This window comes from Bactrocera latifrons, unplaced genomic scaffold (assembly GCF_001853355.1).
Source record: "Bactrocera latifrons isolate USDA-ARS-PBARC rearing strain unplaced genomic scaffold, ASM185335v1 scaffold_227, whole genome shotgun sequence".
In the NCBI taxonomy this organism is placed as follows: domain Eukaryota; kingdom Metazoa; phylum Arthropoda; class Insecta; order Diptera; family Tephritidae; genus Bactrocera; species Bactrocera latifrons.
The window spans coordinates 475,628-490,483 of record NW_017535819.1 but is presented as its reverse complement, the minus strand read 5'-3'; the positions used below and the strand labels follow the sequence as shown (position 1 = coordinate 490,483).

General features: G+C 42.0%; 1 protein-coding gene across 6 annotated transcripts in view; it reads right to left on the bottom strand.

The window, feature by feature from the left end:
* Positions 1–1,574: 1,574 nt before the first annotated feature.
* The window catches only part of LOC108968730, a 171,272-nt gene continuing 157,990 nt past the window's right edge, over positions 1,575–14,856 (bottom strand). For all 6 annotated transcript variants that reach the window (XM_018932929.1, XM_018932926.1, XM_018932930.1 and 3 more), the window contains 4 exons: positions 6,966–8,267; positions 5,198–6,637; positions 4,329–5,050; positions 1,575–3,135 (listed from right to left, as the gene is read on the bottom strand). In XM_018932929.1, coding sequence (XP_018788474.1) covers positions 4,567–5,050; positions 5,198–6,637; positions 6,966–7,585 — 2,544 coding nt within the window. In that variant the 5' untranslated portion in view covers positions 7,586–8,267 and the 3' untranslated portion in view covers positions 1,575–3,135; positions 4,329–4,566. The remainder of the gene's footprint in view (positions 3,136–4,328; positions 5,051–5,197; positions 6,638–6,965; positions 8,268–14,856) is intronic.

The following is a 14,856-nucleotide window of genomic DNA, read 5'->3' as shown; positions in this document are numbered from 1 at the left end:
GATGGGATAAATAATGAGAGATGAAAAGGCAATCGAGACGCATTTGCAGACAGAAAAAGAGAAATGACGACTAATAGAAGGTTTCAAGATCGGAGCATACTTTTGCAGAACCCCCCGAGGTGATATARTAACCTGAGCCCTGAGCATACTAAAATAATAGAGGGAACACTTCTCCTGCCTGCTGAATGGCAATGAAAGCATAACGCCAGGAGAAGGCGAACCCGATTCCTCAATCGATGATGAAGAAGGCCGAGCTATTCAARTACGGTGGCGAAGAACTGATAAGGAGCATACATCAGCTTCTTTGTAAAATATGGACGAACGAAAGCATGCCCAACGATTGAATTTTAAGTGTGCCTTTCCCTATCCGGAAAAAGGGAGGTCTCACAATCTGCGCCCATTACTGAGGGATCAGTCTCCTAAACATCGCGTATAAGGTTCTAGCAAACGTATTGTGTGAAAGGTTGAAGCCCAGACCAGACCAGACCAGATATTMGCCGTGCGCCAATTCTTGGTAAAGACCCGTGGAAAGATAATRGACACACACCACCTCTTCATCTTGCAAACAGTATTAACACCAACAACAATGTCAGTATCGAAAACCAACGTAGAATAACTGTTGGCAACAGGTGCTACTTCGGACTGATTAGGCAATTGAGATGGAAAGTCCTCTCTCGACGAGCAAAAACCAAACTCTATAAGTCAGTCATAATGACTCCCATCCTCCTATATGGGGCAGAGGCATTGACGATGACAAAACCTGATGAGTCGACGTTACGAGTTTTCGAAAAAAAGGTTAGCCAGCGTAGGTCATGTCGCCAGAAAGGACGAAAACGCAGTTCCCGCCGGGGAAAGCGGAGGAAAAGGAAGAGTTCCACTGCGTTGGAGAGATGTAGTTAGCTCGGCTATAACCGCGTAAGCGGTGTCTACGCCAGTAAAGAAGAAGAAGAATAATTAAACTTACCTCCTGAACAACCGAAGCGTTTGGCGCATCCCTTGGCAGCCGTGAGTCCAAAMCGAAAAAAGGAATTAAAACACACAMATTTTATTTTTCATATATTTTTTATTTACGCGACACAATCTTTACTGGACATAAAGTACTAAAATGCATATTTATCGACTAATACAGTTACAAGTTTCATTCATTATTTAAAACTAAACTAAAAGAGACTAAACTAAATGAAGAAACAATCGACGAAATGTACACACGCAACATTTACATATATGTATATAAGCTATGTATTGAGATATAAGTACTATAGTAATTTATATGCAACTTGAGGCCTGCGGAATGTCGCTTGTTTTTGCTGTAATTTAAAATTCTCGACATTTGCAATAATATTTTGCCTTTGTTGTCTAGTAAGCCAATGTTTTTGTAGTGAAATTGTGTGTTTTTGCATTCTCTACTAATATCTTTATTATTTACTTAACTTGCTACATAACTGTAAGTATGTAACTGAGTGTGTGGTTGTTGTAATATTTGAGTAGGATTTAAATTTAACTTGATTTATTTTACGATTTTTTGYTTAAAAACGCTTGCACTTTTTGCGGCAGTAGTTGTTGGTTTGCTGTTCATTTATGTTTATTTTCGTGTGTTTTTGTTATTGTAACTATTTTTAGTTTTGCCGACATTTGTAATAATTGAGTTTTGAGCTTTAGCTAGACAACTATCAATTACTAACGATCAGTGCTCTGACTGTTCTCATTCTACTATTTAACGTGCTGAAGTTATAACGGTATGTGTAGCGGATTCAATTGAACAGCTGAGTCTGAGCAAATATGTGTGCATGTGTGTCTATCCTAAGCGCTGCACATTCACAAGGCAAAAGTTAGTTGCGTTGTTGGTTGTTCCGTGCGGCTGAATGTGCAGCAGCCGACAGCGCCCGTGGGGAGTCGAAGCTGAGTGCGCTTACTCAACGCTCAGCGGCTACTACATACCCACACACACACACTTCCCGCCCTGTGTTTTGCATAAATTCTTTATTCATTAAACTAATCACTTTTGAAAATGCTGAGGAGTTTGCGCCTCCGACTCCGCACTGTTCAAAAGCACACGTGACTGACAAAAGCATTTAACGTATAAATATAAAATGTAAATTAACTTAGCGTACATAAAACTACTGGGACACAAATGCGACTGCAAGTATGCATGAGTAATAAACAAGTAAAATGTAATAAGATGATGCACTTAATTTATAGATTATTATAACGTCGCCGGCTGGCTGGTCTCGCGCGCGGATTCGAACACAACAAAATCCGCCAATGCCGACTCTGCGCACTCTCGCATGCTTCTACGTACATTTTTTTGACATAAAATTAAAATCACAATTTTAAAGACTTGAAGTGTTGTTGTTGCATATTTTGTTTACTTTAACTCATATTCAATGCAGTTTATCTCAGACTGCTTCCACTTCCACTTTCACTTTTATTTTATTGTTTAATTGTTTTCTTTGTTATCTACTTATGGCGTCCCTTAGTGTCTGGGCGGGCCTCGCAAGGAATCTTCTCAAGATTCAGTGCGAAGCCAGCACAGCACTGACTTGTTTTGCTTCCAGTTTTCACCTTTCGGCGTTCTTTGTGCGTTTGTTGCAAACTCTTATGTTTCTGGTTTTTTTAAATATTTTTTTGGGATCTCACATGATCAAAAATATTTTGGGAAAAATATCAAAAATTTTATATTTTTCAAATATTTTTTCGTAGTTTTGAGGGTTTCAAAAACTTAATAGTTGGCTTTTGTATATTAGTTTCTTTAAGAAAGTGCCAAAAGTGAGCCAAACACCTTAACTAATTGTTCATACATACAAATGTATGCTGGGGGTCTTGCCACAATATTTCCAATAAGCTTTTAACTTTATTAAAATTTGTTATTTAAAAGGATTTTAATTGCTAATAAAAGGCACAATCTAATTAATTGAGAAAAAATAGTTTTAAAGCTTTCTCTACTAAGTTTATAAGATATTTGTTCTCTTCTTACTCCATTTCTCAATAAATGTGTTTAAATGTCTAATTTCTAGGTTTGTGCATTTCATCTTTGACGTTTAAAGTTTTTAGTGGTTCCGCGTAAGATCGGAAATTGACACTAGCGCTGGTGTTCCAATCGTGGTTTCTAACTGGACGAAGATATCGGATCAGAAGCTGAAAGTAGAAGAAATAAAAAAAAGAATTTCAATCAAATTCTATAAATATCTATTTGAAATATTATCTGTCAAATACTAAATCGGACTTTCATATCAACTACTATGAAAGTAAAGCTTTTTTACTAAAACCATGGTTTATGTATAGCTGCTGAGATATAGAAAAATATATGTATACTAATTACAGCGACAATATTCTTTCAAACGCCTTGAAAACCACCAGAAATCGCATGTTTTATCAGGACTCAGTAAGGCCTGCAACTTTTTCGCGTTATCCGTACCACGTTTTAGATCTGTTGAGCTTAACTACGATATTTAATAACTACCTAGGCCTAAGAACAGCTCCTTCCTTTATTCCACTTAGGGTACATAACAAAAGCTGGAAAGCGAAACGAGAGTATACGARCTCATTAGCTGATAAATTACACAATCGCAATTGGAAATAGTAAGCAGAAATTACTCAGAAAGAGGAATGTTTCTGAAGCTGCTTTTATAGTACGCATGGCACATATAACCGAACTGAAATCCTTCTGAGCTCGGCACACGAAGGTGTTCGCCTAAACGGCAAACAAACGAGGTGCAATGTTGGCAAAGCAGCAAAGGCCAGAACAAACTTTGGGAGCAACGGCTAATGTCATCAAAGCGAATATTGAAAGGYGCCGACTGGCGCGCCGCATAGGAGGATGCGTTGGCGTCAGACAGTCACTGYGCTGCGAAAATGGAAAATCGAGACTTGCAGACACGATTCAATTTGTTTTCCTCTAAATGTTGCAGCAACAATATTACTTCAATTATAGCAAATAGTGCACTGATTTGTTTTCCGCWCATTTCTCTAATGCCACGCTCGTTCATTTACTTTGCGTGATTGTCTCTTGTCTTGTGTTCGAAGAGGACTTGGCTGTGATTGCTTAATTTAAATAGCCTCTAATGACTTGGGTGCCCTCTGGAGYAACAGCCAATCAATAAGGTAAATGGTAGACTTAGAATTAATGGGACGGTACTTGGCAACTATCTAAGGCAGTAAGAARATAAATGAAGGGAAAGGAAGGGAAGGGATAACAGCTGAAAATTTGCTGTAAATAAAGAAAAGATTTCTGCAAAACCGTGCGAATTGGCAGCAGCGGTACTATTTCCTAAAGGCTTACCTATCTTCTAATACTAAGCTCAAAAATTAATCGCGTGAATTCCACTCACCTTAAGATAATGCATTAAAATTCCGTTCAAATGGTTGTTTAGGTTTCTAAAGTGATGGCAACATCATTCATCTTTCATTGGTACTGTCTTCATTCCACCGCAAACTTAAAGTATTCAAAATAGCTATGCCCMATATTTCTACGAAAGATCTTATTTAAAGTCTATGTATGGCAATTTCTTCGACCACTTGTCCCGCCATTTTCCAGTAGCGCACCGCTGCAACCCTCCCGCCACCTGACTACAAATATAGTGTCGCCTGTTGGCGGTGATCGAAGTGATGTATATATAATTTCTTTTTTGACTTCTCTTTGGATGGCCGCAGATCCCAGACTAAATTCGATAGACTACGCGGACGCGACAGGCGACGCGTCTTCTTTTCGGGCAACTTGTTGGAATCGCCAGAGGTMCGYCCGCCGCTGCGCGACGAGTCGAGTGTACCTTCGCGTGGATTATGGTGTATGACACCCAYACCCAGGCCCATGCCGAGGCCGGCTACAGCTGCTAAGCCGCCGGCAGTGCTGGCGCTTTTGCTGAGTGGTGGCGGCGGCGGTGGTGGTAGGTTGTGCGCGTGATGCGACTGGTGGTTGAGAATGCTGTTGCATTTGAGTACCACATCCGGTGGTATWGCGGTTGACTGATTACCTTTGGGGTTACTTGAGATCGGTGTGACGGCAATGGAGGTGTTTTCGGGCGTCAACTGCAAGCTGCTGAGGCTCTTGTACCTGTGGGTTAAAATAAACGTTTTTCGGGTTTGGATTAATGCGCTGAGGGAGCCTTAATGTATATTTATAAAAAAGCATGGAGCTTTGTTTCTTATGAAAGTTAATTTATTTAATGTACATTCGGCTCCGCCTTTTCCGCCTTTTTACCTGATATGAAAGAGTGGTGACTGTGGCTCCAGAATGCATTCCTTACTGGCCCCCATAATACCGGCACTAAGTGGTCCATTTGCGGCATGAGAACCACTGTTGTTATTACTGTTGCTAGGTGTCAGCACTTTGCTGTGGTAATGATGGACATGATGCGCTGCCACCGCTGCCGCTGTGGCATTCACCACTGCTGCTGTCGAGTTGCCAGTGTGAGCGTGTTGCGTCTGCGCCGAGTGATGATGTTGATTATGATGACTGGCCGCCGCGGCCGCAGTTGCTGTGGTGCCCGCACTGTTCGTGTTCTTCAGATAAAGCTTTGGTAATGTGGGACGTTGCCGCTTTTCAGGCAACTTCTTGCCCGGTATAGTTTCAATGGGCGGTGGCACTGGCTTGATGTCCTCTTGAACATGGTTATGGTGGTAGTGGTTAACCATGGCTCCACTGCCTGGCTGATGGGCATGTGGGTGCGCGTGCGGGTGTGGGTGTGGGTGTGGGTGGTTGTGATGATGACTATGRCTGTGGCTCTGATGATGGTGGTGATGGTGATGGTTGCCACCAACACTACCGCCACTGCCGCCAGTGTTGTTGTGATTGTTATTGTGGCTGTGATTGCTGCTATTGTGACTGCTATTCGTGTTGGTGTTCGTCGTCTGCTTGACTGACTCTAAACTACTGTAGTTGTTGTTATTGCTGTTAAGATTATTGCCGCTACCGGCACCGGCACCGCCACCGCCACCGCTGTGATTTATGTTGCTGCCGCTGCTGGCATTTAAGCTGTTGCTATTGTTATTGTTATTATTGCTGTTGCTCGCGTGCGCACCCACACGTATGAGACTGCAATAATTGCCGCTACTGTCGGTGTGATGCGACTTGATAGTCGGCGTTTCGCAGATCGGCTCAAAACGCGACAACCCTTTGGAGAGTGGCGTCAARCCGCGGACGTAATCGTAAATGTGATCGATTTCGTTATACTCTTCGGCGATTTCGGCGCTTGTAAGTACCCCCCCTGCCCCACCGATACCCTTGCCATATGCATCACAGCTGGCGCTCTTACGTAGCACATAGCCGTTCTCCATAAGACCGCCGGTGACAGCGGCCGATGGCAACATAACCACGGGTAATTTGTTGCGACTACTGAACTTGGAGTCTTTCTTCTCCTTCTCCGACAACTTAAGATCAACTATTTGCAGGCGATCTCGTGCATCCGACAACAGACGCTGCGCCTTCTCGAGGAATCTGGTATACTCTATGAAGTGCTCCAACTGCTCCATGTTGCGTGCGCGCTGCAACTTAATCTTTACATTGAGCGGTACTGGCACCAAATCGTGATCCTTCTGCATGGGCAGCGCAAATATACGATCGATTTCGACACAGCCGAGCAGACGCAGCTCTGGTACGAAGGGTTGCTTCAGACCTTTRGGAGCACTACCATGGACAAGTCTGAAAATAAATTAATATTACAATAACAGTACATTTGCGTTACACCACTGGATGGAKTTTATGGACTGTGTTTATGAAAAACTCTCAAGTTTCGTTGGGGGGTTCAGAGTCTAAAATAATTTGCTTTGAATAGGAGAACGCCGTCAGATATTTAAAGACCGGTAAATAAAAGTAAGCATAAAGATTAAGAATACTAWTCAATGAACACCAAACCTCAATGAACTCGAGTTTGTGGTGCAGCGCAAAAGGATTATATGATTTAAGGTCTAYAAAAGTAAGTTCCGTGATTTCTCAGAAATCTTTAATTTCAAACTCCTAGACGACTTACCTCACAATGACTGGCATCCGTTTGAGTAGTAGATTCTTCACCGTATGCACCCCGCTAATGCTGTCCTCCTTGGCGATCGGTGAGAATTTCGCTTTGGTATCGAGTGGCAAATTGATGATCTCGTCTTTTATATTTTTGCATTGCAAGTACTTGCCATTGTCGTTCATCGTYGTCAGCAGTTCGCCCGCGTGAATGGTGCGATTCATCTGSGTGCAMCGGAACGTCTCACGCACGAGAACGCGTAAATTGCGTCGCTTCGAAAGCTCGAGCACCGAATCGATGCAACGCGTTGAACGGCCATCTTCGCTGAGTAGCTCAAAGTAACCGGGATAGGTTTCCGGTATGAGCACCTTTGCACCGACATTTGTCGTCTTGCGTCCCTCTTTGATTTTGATCGGCTGTGCGAGTATCTGATACCTTTTGCCGGCGCTCAGGAAAAGTGCCGTACTCTGAAGAGAGGGCGCYGACAGTGTGGGCACACCAAGGTTCTGATGTTGTCCCTTGACRATTTTTGCGACCGCGGGCAATCGCTGTTTGGAGAACTCGCGCAGGTACACCGGCGGTTCGGTGTCACCGAAGCGGGAGGCGGCCAGTATTATTTGGCCATCCGTTGCGGCCATGTCGCGATTGAAGAATGAAAGCAGTTTGTTGCGCGCAATGCTAACATTAATCGTGAGTAAATTTCATTCGCGCTGCGGCACCGTTGTCGCTGATGGCGCTACTGTTGCGGCTGGCGGCGCGGCGGCAGCTGTTTCTTCTGCTGCGCTGGTTGTTCCGAATGTTGTTGCGTCGCTGCAGCTGCACTCGTGACAAGTGCTATGAATTGATGGTAGTGTTGTTGTGGTGGATGTTGTTTGGTAGTTGTGAATGACTTCGCTCTGCGCAAACGATACTTTTGTTGTTGCGGCTGCTATCGCTGCTGAATTGTTGCTACTGCGACGCGAAGTGCCTGAGATGTAGTTCGTCGTGGTGATTCTCGGCTGTTGGCGATTATTGCTGTTGTTGTTGGGATTTTGGTTAGGAAAATTTAAGTCTGTGTTGTTGTTGGATTGTGCCCTGATCGCTCTGTTTGTGGGCGGGTTAGTGTAGTTGTTGTTATTGTTGTTGAAGGCGGTGTTTGTGTTGGTTGTGGGTGCGGACGTTGTGAGGAAACGTGAGGATGTTTGCAGTGCGTAAGTGAGATACTGCATTCGGCTTCGTCGCGATACACTCAGCCGCTAAATTCTAGGTACAGTGGTACGTAAGTAATCGGTACAACGAACTGGTTATGTGCCACACGCCAGGTTAGGTTAAGGCTGATATCTGTAAAAGATAAAAATAGGAATAATTAGTTCAAATGCGGAATAAGCGAGAAAAAGAGAATATTCCTGTGGCAGGACTCGATGCCACAACTTTTGGTTTATATGCTTTGAATGAGGAWGTGTTATTATATGGTAGTCGAAGAAGTMTTTTCGTATTTTGTCAATAGATGTCGTGTCAGACGTATATCTCCAGTTCTACCAATCACAATGTATCATCCCATAGTGTTAGAAAGGTGAATTTGAAGCAAGCAATCGAGAAAACGACGAGGACTGATCAACAGAAAATGCTTCGTCGTTCATCAGGACAACACTCGACCTTACATATCTTTSATGACTTGGCAAAACTGAAAGAGCTTGGCTGGGAAGTTTTGATGTATCCACCATATAGCGTAGACCTTGCACTATCGGACTATAATTTGTTTTGGTCAATGCGGAACTCCCTTAATGGAGTAAAGTTCGCTTTACGAGAAGCCTGTAAAAATTACTTGACGCAGTTTTTCGTCGAGAAATCAGAAAAGTTTTACCCTGATGGAATAATAATGTCTCTGGCGRAAAAATGACAAAAAGTGGTCGACCAAAATGGTACATATTTTGTTCGTTCAWGTTCATTRTTAAAAATATATTAAACTGATTGTTTGATTAGATATACGAAAAGACTTTTTCGACTAACCAATATGCGTGTAATAGGTATACATTTCTCTGATTATTTTTCCCCCAGAATGTGTACCGCAGTGCTTTGATGTGATTGAAGTTATATTTAGTTAATAGAATTGGAGGACAAATTTCTACCTTTCCATATTTTGAGAATGATTGTGTCCAGTATTTCGATTAGATTATGAGTTATRCAAGGTTCCAAAGAAAAGAGGACTTCAAAAAAAAACACACAAAAAAAAATGTTTTTTTTTTTGGGCAAAAACAATTTATTTTATTCAAAATGGMCTCCTTCTGCTTCAATACAGCTTTTTGCAGGGTCCAAAATCATTTCGAACGAGTGCTTTAGCTCGTTGGCCGGTATGGCCGCCAGTATGCCGGTGCAGGCCTTTTGAATTGCCTCTACGTCTGCATAACGCTTTGCTTTCATGAGCAAATGCACTTGATGAATACGGGGAGTGGTTAATGGTTGAAATGTGATTTTTGACTTCTTTAATGATGTTTTTCGAATGTTGGATTCTGAGCAGTTTTTCGTCGTCAGGCAATTTGAGCGGAACAAATCGTGCACACACCTTTCGTAAGCCCAAATGTTCGGTCAACATTTTTCTCATATATAGTATAACCGTTGATCTACGAAAGTTTAAGGYTTTTTTTACTATCCTGTTATCTTCGTGTGCTGGAGAGTATCTAAAAAGTTTGAATGCAGAATGTAAGAGAAGTTCCTTTGACTCTATCGCTTCATACAGATATCATTTTGTGAATTTGTATTACCGAAAAATCATTCTTATAGCGACCCTAATAAAAAATTAGTATATGGGAGGAAGGCATGGAAATCCTCTGCAGCTTAAATTTATGCATTCCCTAGCAATTAGTGATTCTTCAATTATGGCTGGCCAGTCGTTGAGTAAAGTACAACAATCGAATGAAAATTATGCTGAAACTACTCAGGCGGAGCACAAGGCTTACATCACAGCGGCCCGTGGGCAACAGACGTATTTTATGGGTCTCCTTGTTATGTGCTCATAAAAATGTAGAAAATTATGCAATAAAATGCAGCTACGAGCACAAACAGATGAACAACAACGCATCTGGCGTAACAATATACTACATGTATAAGAAATATAATCATACATATATATATATATATGTATATWMSACTGCGTGTWCAAATATCRTCCCAAACATCCCAAGCATCGYTGTGTGAATTGTGCAAGCAACTAAAAAGTAAATTGAAATCAATTGAGAATATTCAACAGGCAAGACATTTGCATATTAGTGGCGGAAATACACGCTCCGCGTTCGCACACACACACATCCATATTAATCTCCACGCTTTCAGCTGCAATTACAACTACTCCTTGTTTGATTGCTTACGTGCTGGAGCGACTGCCAGCGCTTTGCTGCCATCAGCTCATRCATTTACGTATTTTTAATTTGTCTCAACATAAAATCGCTTGCTAGTGGCGTGAAGAGACGGGCGAGGAGCGTCAGCAGTGTTGGGCTACAAAGCCTGCAACAACACGCCGCAATGCAAGACACAGGTAGGGCGTGTCCGATATATAGTATTTGTTATTCATTGCCACCGCAATAAAAACGCAACATGACGACACATGTGCTGTTGCTGCAACACACCGCTTTCGGCTCGCAAGAACAGGGCTCTGAAGCCGTGCCAAGTGCGTAAAGCGTAAAATAGACGAACTCACATGAAMACACACATGCACGTGAAGAGGTGTATAGGCTGTGGTTGCGTGTGCCTGCAGCAGCAGCTGGCAGTGCATGCCAGTCAGGAAGTCGTGTAGCCGGCAGAGGTGGCATCCTTTGCATTGTGGTARATTGCTGACCGCAGCTTCGGGCGTACCTGTATCGATGGCATTTGCGCGGCCGAGCTGTGTCTTTTAGTTCCTCATCTTATTCAATAGTTTCTATATTTGCTCATAAATATGCAAATAATCTTATATTTCTTCCAACTCATTTCCATTTCGATTTCTTCTCAATTTCATTTTTGTTCTGCAATTCTGAAGGTTAGGCCTGGTTGCAAGAACCCAGCATCGTGCAGCTTTGCGTAGAACAGGCAGTAGGTAAAAAACGGAAGRTTTAGATACGAGAGCGTAGAGATATTTCTATTATATAAATGAAGTCAAAGTTTTCAAATACGATAGGAAAGTGTATGAGCAGATCGATTTTAGGGTCTTTGTTAGGAAACTTTCTCACTTATTGAGTAAGGATATAGAAATCGAATAATTGACCTGTGAGGAGACACTTCGGCTTTATTCGACAAGTGGAAGYAWATAGAAATGKTGRACCGAGTTCAACCRACRAAAGAATTTCAGCAGAAACAGTCACATCTTTCAGCTAAATGTGCAGAATTCACTATAAAATCAGAGCTTCTAACTTAAACACAACCTAACTGCAGACTAGATATTGTCTTCACTTTCCTCCATCAGTGCCCACTGCTCYCTTGCGTATTCGTTGTTGTTCATGGCTTTGACAAACAATGTTGTTCCTCTTCGACTATGACGTTGGTAAACATTTCCTTTTCACATGCTTGTGCTTTATTAGGCCATAAATAACACCTTGTACGTCATTACAGGTATTCAGAATTAGCAACTAGCTGTCGTGTCGCAATTCTCCGAGGGTCCCTGCTGTAGTGGCTAGATTTGGGGTCGCAGAAGACGCAGCTCTTTTCATGCCTACAAACAGCCATTAATGTTGTGGATGTTCTACACAACACAAATTAAATACATGTGTAGCAAGATAGAGTTGCATGTTGCATCTGTGCAACTTTGGTACTATATTGCAGCACTTTTAATGGAGCCACATAAATTATCCGTGCGAAGAGGAGGGTGCGTATGAAGARTTTCCTCTGGCGACCATGAAAGCGCCATTAGCCTAAAGCGCTTCGGCAGCAGACAAGCATGTTGAAGTTCTTACAATTTTGAAAATGTTGTTATTAAAATTTTAATAAAAACGGCATTTTTAACTGTATATTTTGGATTTTGATTTTATGCTTTCGSTCAAAATTCCAAAGGAATAACTCTAATCTGAATCAGAGGCGGTTTGTTGAYAGATTGGACGGTAGTTTGCTTGCTACTTGCTCCGTTCCACAAAAACTAGTAATATATTTCGGTTATTTGGGGTCTAAATGGACGGATTCTTGCTGACATGGTTAAAATACTAGTAATGGTTCAAGATACTCAGCGAAGTAGGTTTCGGAATTTATAAAGTCAAAACCAAGAAAATGCGTGGCAACATCACATATATTTAGAATTCCAAGTCGATGGTAGAGAGCAGTATCTGCATATGGAGGATGGAAGGAAACATCATCAACCGTAAAAAGAAGGTCAGCAAGCTTTCGGCGCTCTCAGTGCGGTCTGGAGCTCCTCGYACATTACCCGTCGTAATGTTCATATACTTAATAAATAAATAAAAAAAAATAAAATAGAAAAATTAAACTCCAATGTGAGGTCCACACATCTATATGGCTGCGAAGCATGGAATCTCGCTGCCCCTGTCATCGGAGCTACAAACATTCACAAACCGATTCCTTCGCAACATTTGCACCTGGAACACTAATGTCTGTGTTAAAGATTTTAACTTGTATTCTAAGGATCTTCTGTCACTAAATTCGTCTTCTTCTTCTTCTTTACTGGCGCAGACACCGCTTACGCGATTATAGCCGAGTTAACAACAGCGCGCCAGGCGTTTCTTCTTTTCTCAAAGTGGCGCTAATTGGATTGGATTCCAAGCGAAGCCAGGTCCTCCTCCACCTGGTCATTCCAACGGAGTGGAGCTCTTCCTCTTCCTCTGCTTCCCGGTACTGCGATATTCGCCGTGGAAAACGCGTAAAAAACCATGAGTCTTTCGCAGTATCTTTGTCTCGAAAACTTGCAACTCTTCTTGTCTTTGTTCGTCGAGAGAAAGACTTCCCTGCTGGCAAGAATTTGGAATGGATTTCGTTTGCTGATTTTGTTAGTTCCAAATTGTATTCTATGCTTTATTTGGGATGACAGAATAACCACGGTATTACCAGGATTCAAAACTAATTTCAACAYTCGTCCATCTATGCGTGTATACATCGTATAATGCCTAAGTCAACCAACTCAGTGCGTCAATAAAAGTGATATTTACGTTTCGAAGAACACTTTTTAAATTTGCAAGTAAGTCAAAGGCTAAAGCTCAATTTCGAACAACTTTATTCACATGTGTCCGTCTATAAGCAGCGCACATGCAAAATACATTACTACACACATACATATGAGTGTATATGTGTGTGAAATTGGCAGTGTCTAGCTAAGCAGCAAAAGCCACGGAACGATTGAACTCCATCGAATGAAAAGCGAGTCGCTCCAAATTCAATGGGAATTCGCTCTCTGCCACATGGAACTTTCTTTCGCGTCACCGGGCAAAACGACCATGAGAACTGGCAGCCATTACATGCCCAGAGAAATATGTAAACTGCACAAATATAGAAGGTGCATGTTGTTGTTTTTTCCTTCTGCGGCGAGAAAGACTAACGTCTGCATTGGCAGAAATTAATTAAGTCATTTTGATTTAATCGAAATGAGCCGGCGAATGAGGTGAACCGATATGTAACTAGTAACTCGCAGCGACACCAACACCAACAGCAACAGCAACAACGCGGCGCTCAAGTGATTTAATTTACTTGAGTGCTGTGGCAGGAAGAAATTGTGCCATACGATGACAATAATGTGCAAACAACAAAAACGGAGCAACWACAAAACCGCACAATTTCCAAACAAGCACGAAGTAAGTACTACAATAGCAATAACAATAATAAMATTGAAAACAGCGAAATAGAACGCGATTGCCAACGGTAAGCCAGTCTAAGTAGACAAGAGCAGCAGACAACAGCAGTCGTTGCGCTTGCCTGCAGCCCACAGCCGGGCAATATTGTRAGTATTGTAAGTTAGTGACGACAGCAGAGGCTGCGCAGCGGCATCAATTTTGTCCAGTAGCAAGGAAAATGTCACGTTTTCACATAACTCAAGAGGAGCCCGTGACTACGCGCCTTGGCTGGCTGGCGCAAAAAAAGGTGGTCGAAGAGAGTGGTGCAGCGGCAACGTGCTGCCGAGGAAATTCAAGTAGCCTGCGGCAATGGAGCGTGAGAAATGTTTGCGAGTTTTTCTGTTCTAATTTTTCACGTTTTCTTCGACAAGCGAACAAATCATCAGCAGTGCAGCGCGCAAAGTGGCAGCAACCTTTTTACCATAAGGCAAGTAATCTCCGTCCGTTTTTCTTTGTTGCCTGCTGGGCCTACAGTGCTGTGCGCCACATTCGCTTCCAATTTCAATTGAATTTAAATGCGCTTTTTCGGCTTTTCTTATTTTATTGACTCACTTCGATGTGGGCAGTTTTAATTGGTGAAATTTTCGCAAACATACTTGTATGTATATACTGTATATGTGTGTGTGTTTTTCTCTGCAATTGGTATGAATTCAAAATTTACAAGAAATATGTGAAATACGTGCATCTTTTTGGCAAATCCGATTGGCAACATGTTTCACTCAACGCGTCTCRCTTGAGATCACGTCACTTGCCACAGTTGTTGCACTGTGTGCTGATAGTTTRTCGACAATCACTGGCTTACTTTCATTGAGAAAATCAAACATTCAAACATACAAATGTGTGATTATGAATTCGTTGCAGTTGGAAAGAAAACTTGTGTTGATGGCAGCAATAAGTTGTCGCCGCTGATGTGAGGTGCATACATTTTCACTTAGGAAAATGCGAGTGTGCAAATCGATTGGCTGATTGGTGGAAAATATTGCAGGATAAATATGGCAGAGCAACCGTGAAAGGGTGCAAAGTACTGTGAAAGACAGATTAGTTGCCTTTCCTTACTGATACAAGTTTTGGTAACTTCTCATCAATTTTCACCTTCATCTTCCTCTTCCTATTCCTATTCATCTTTACCTTTA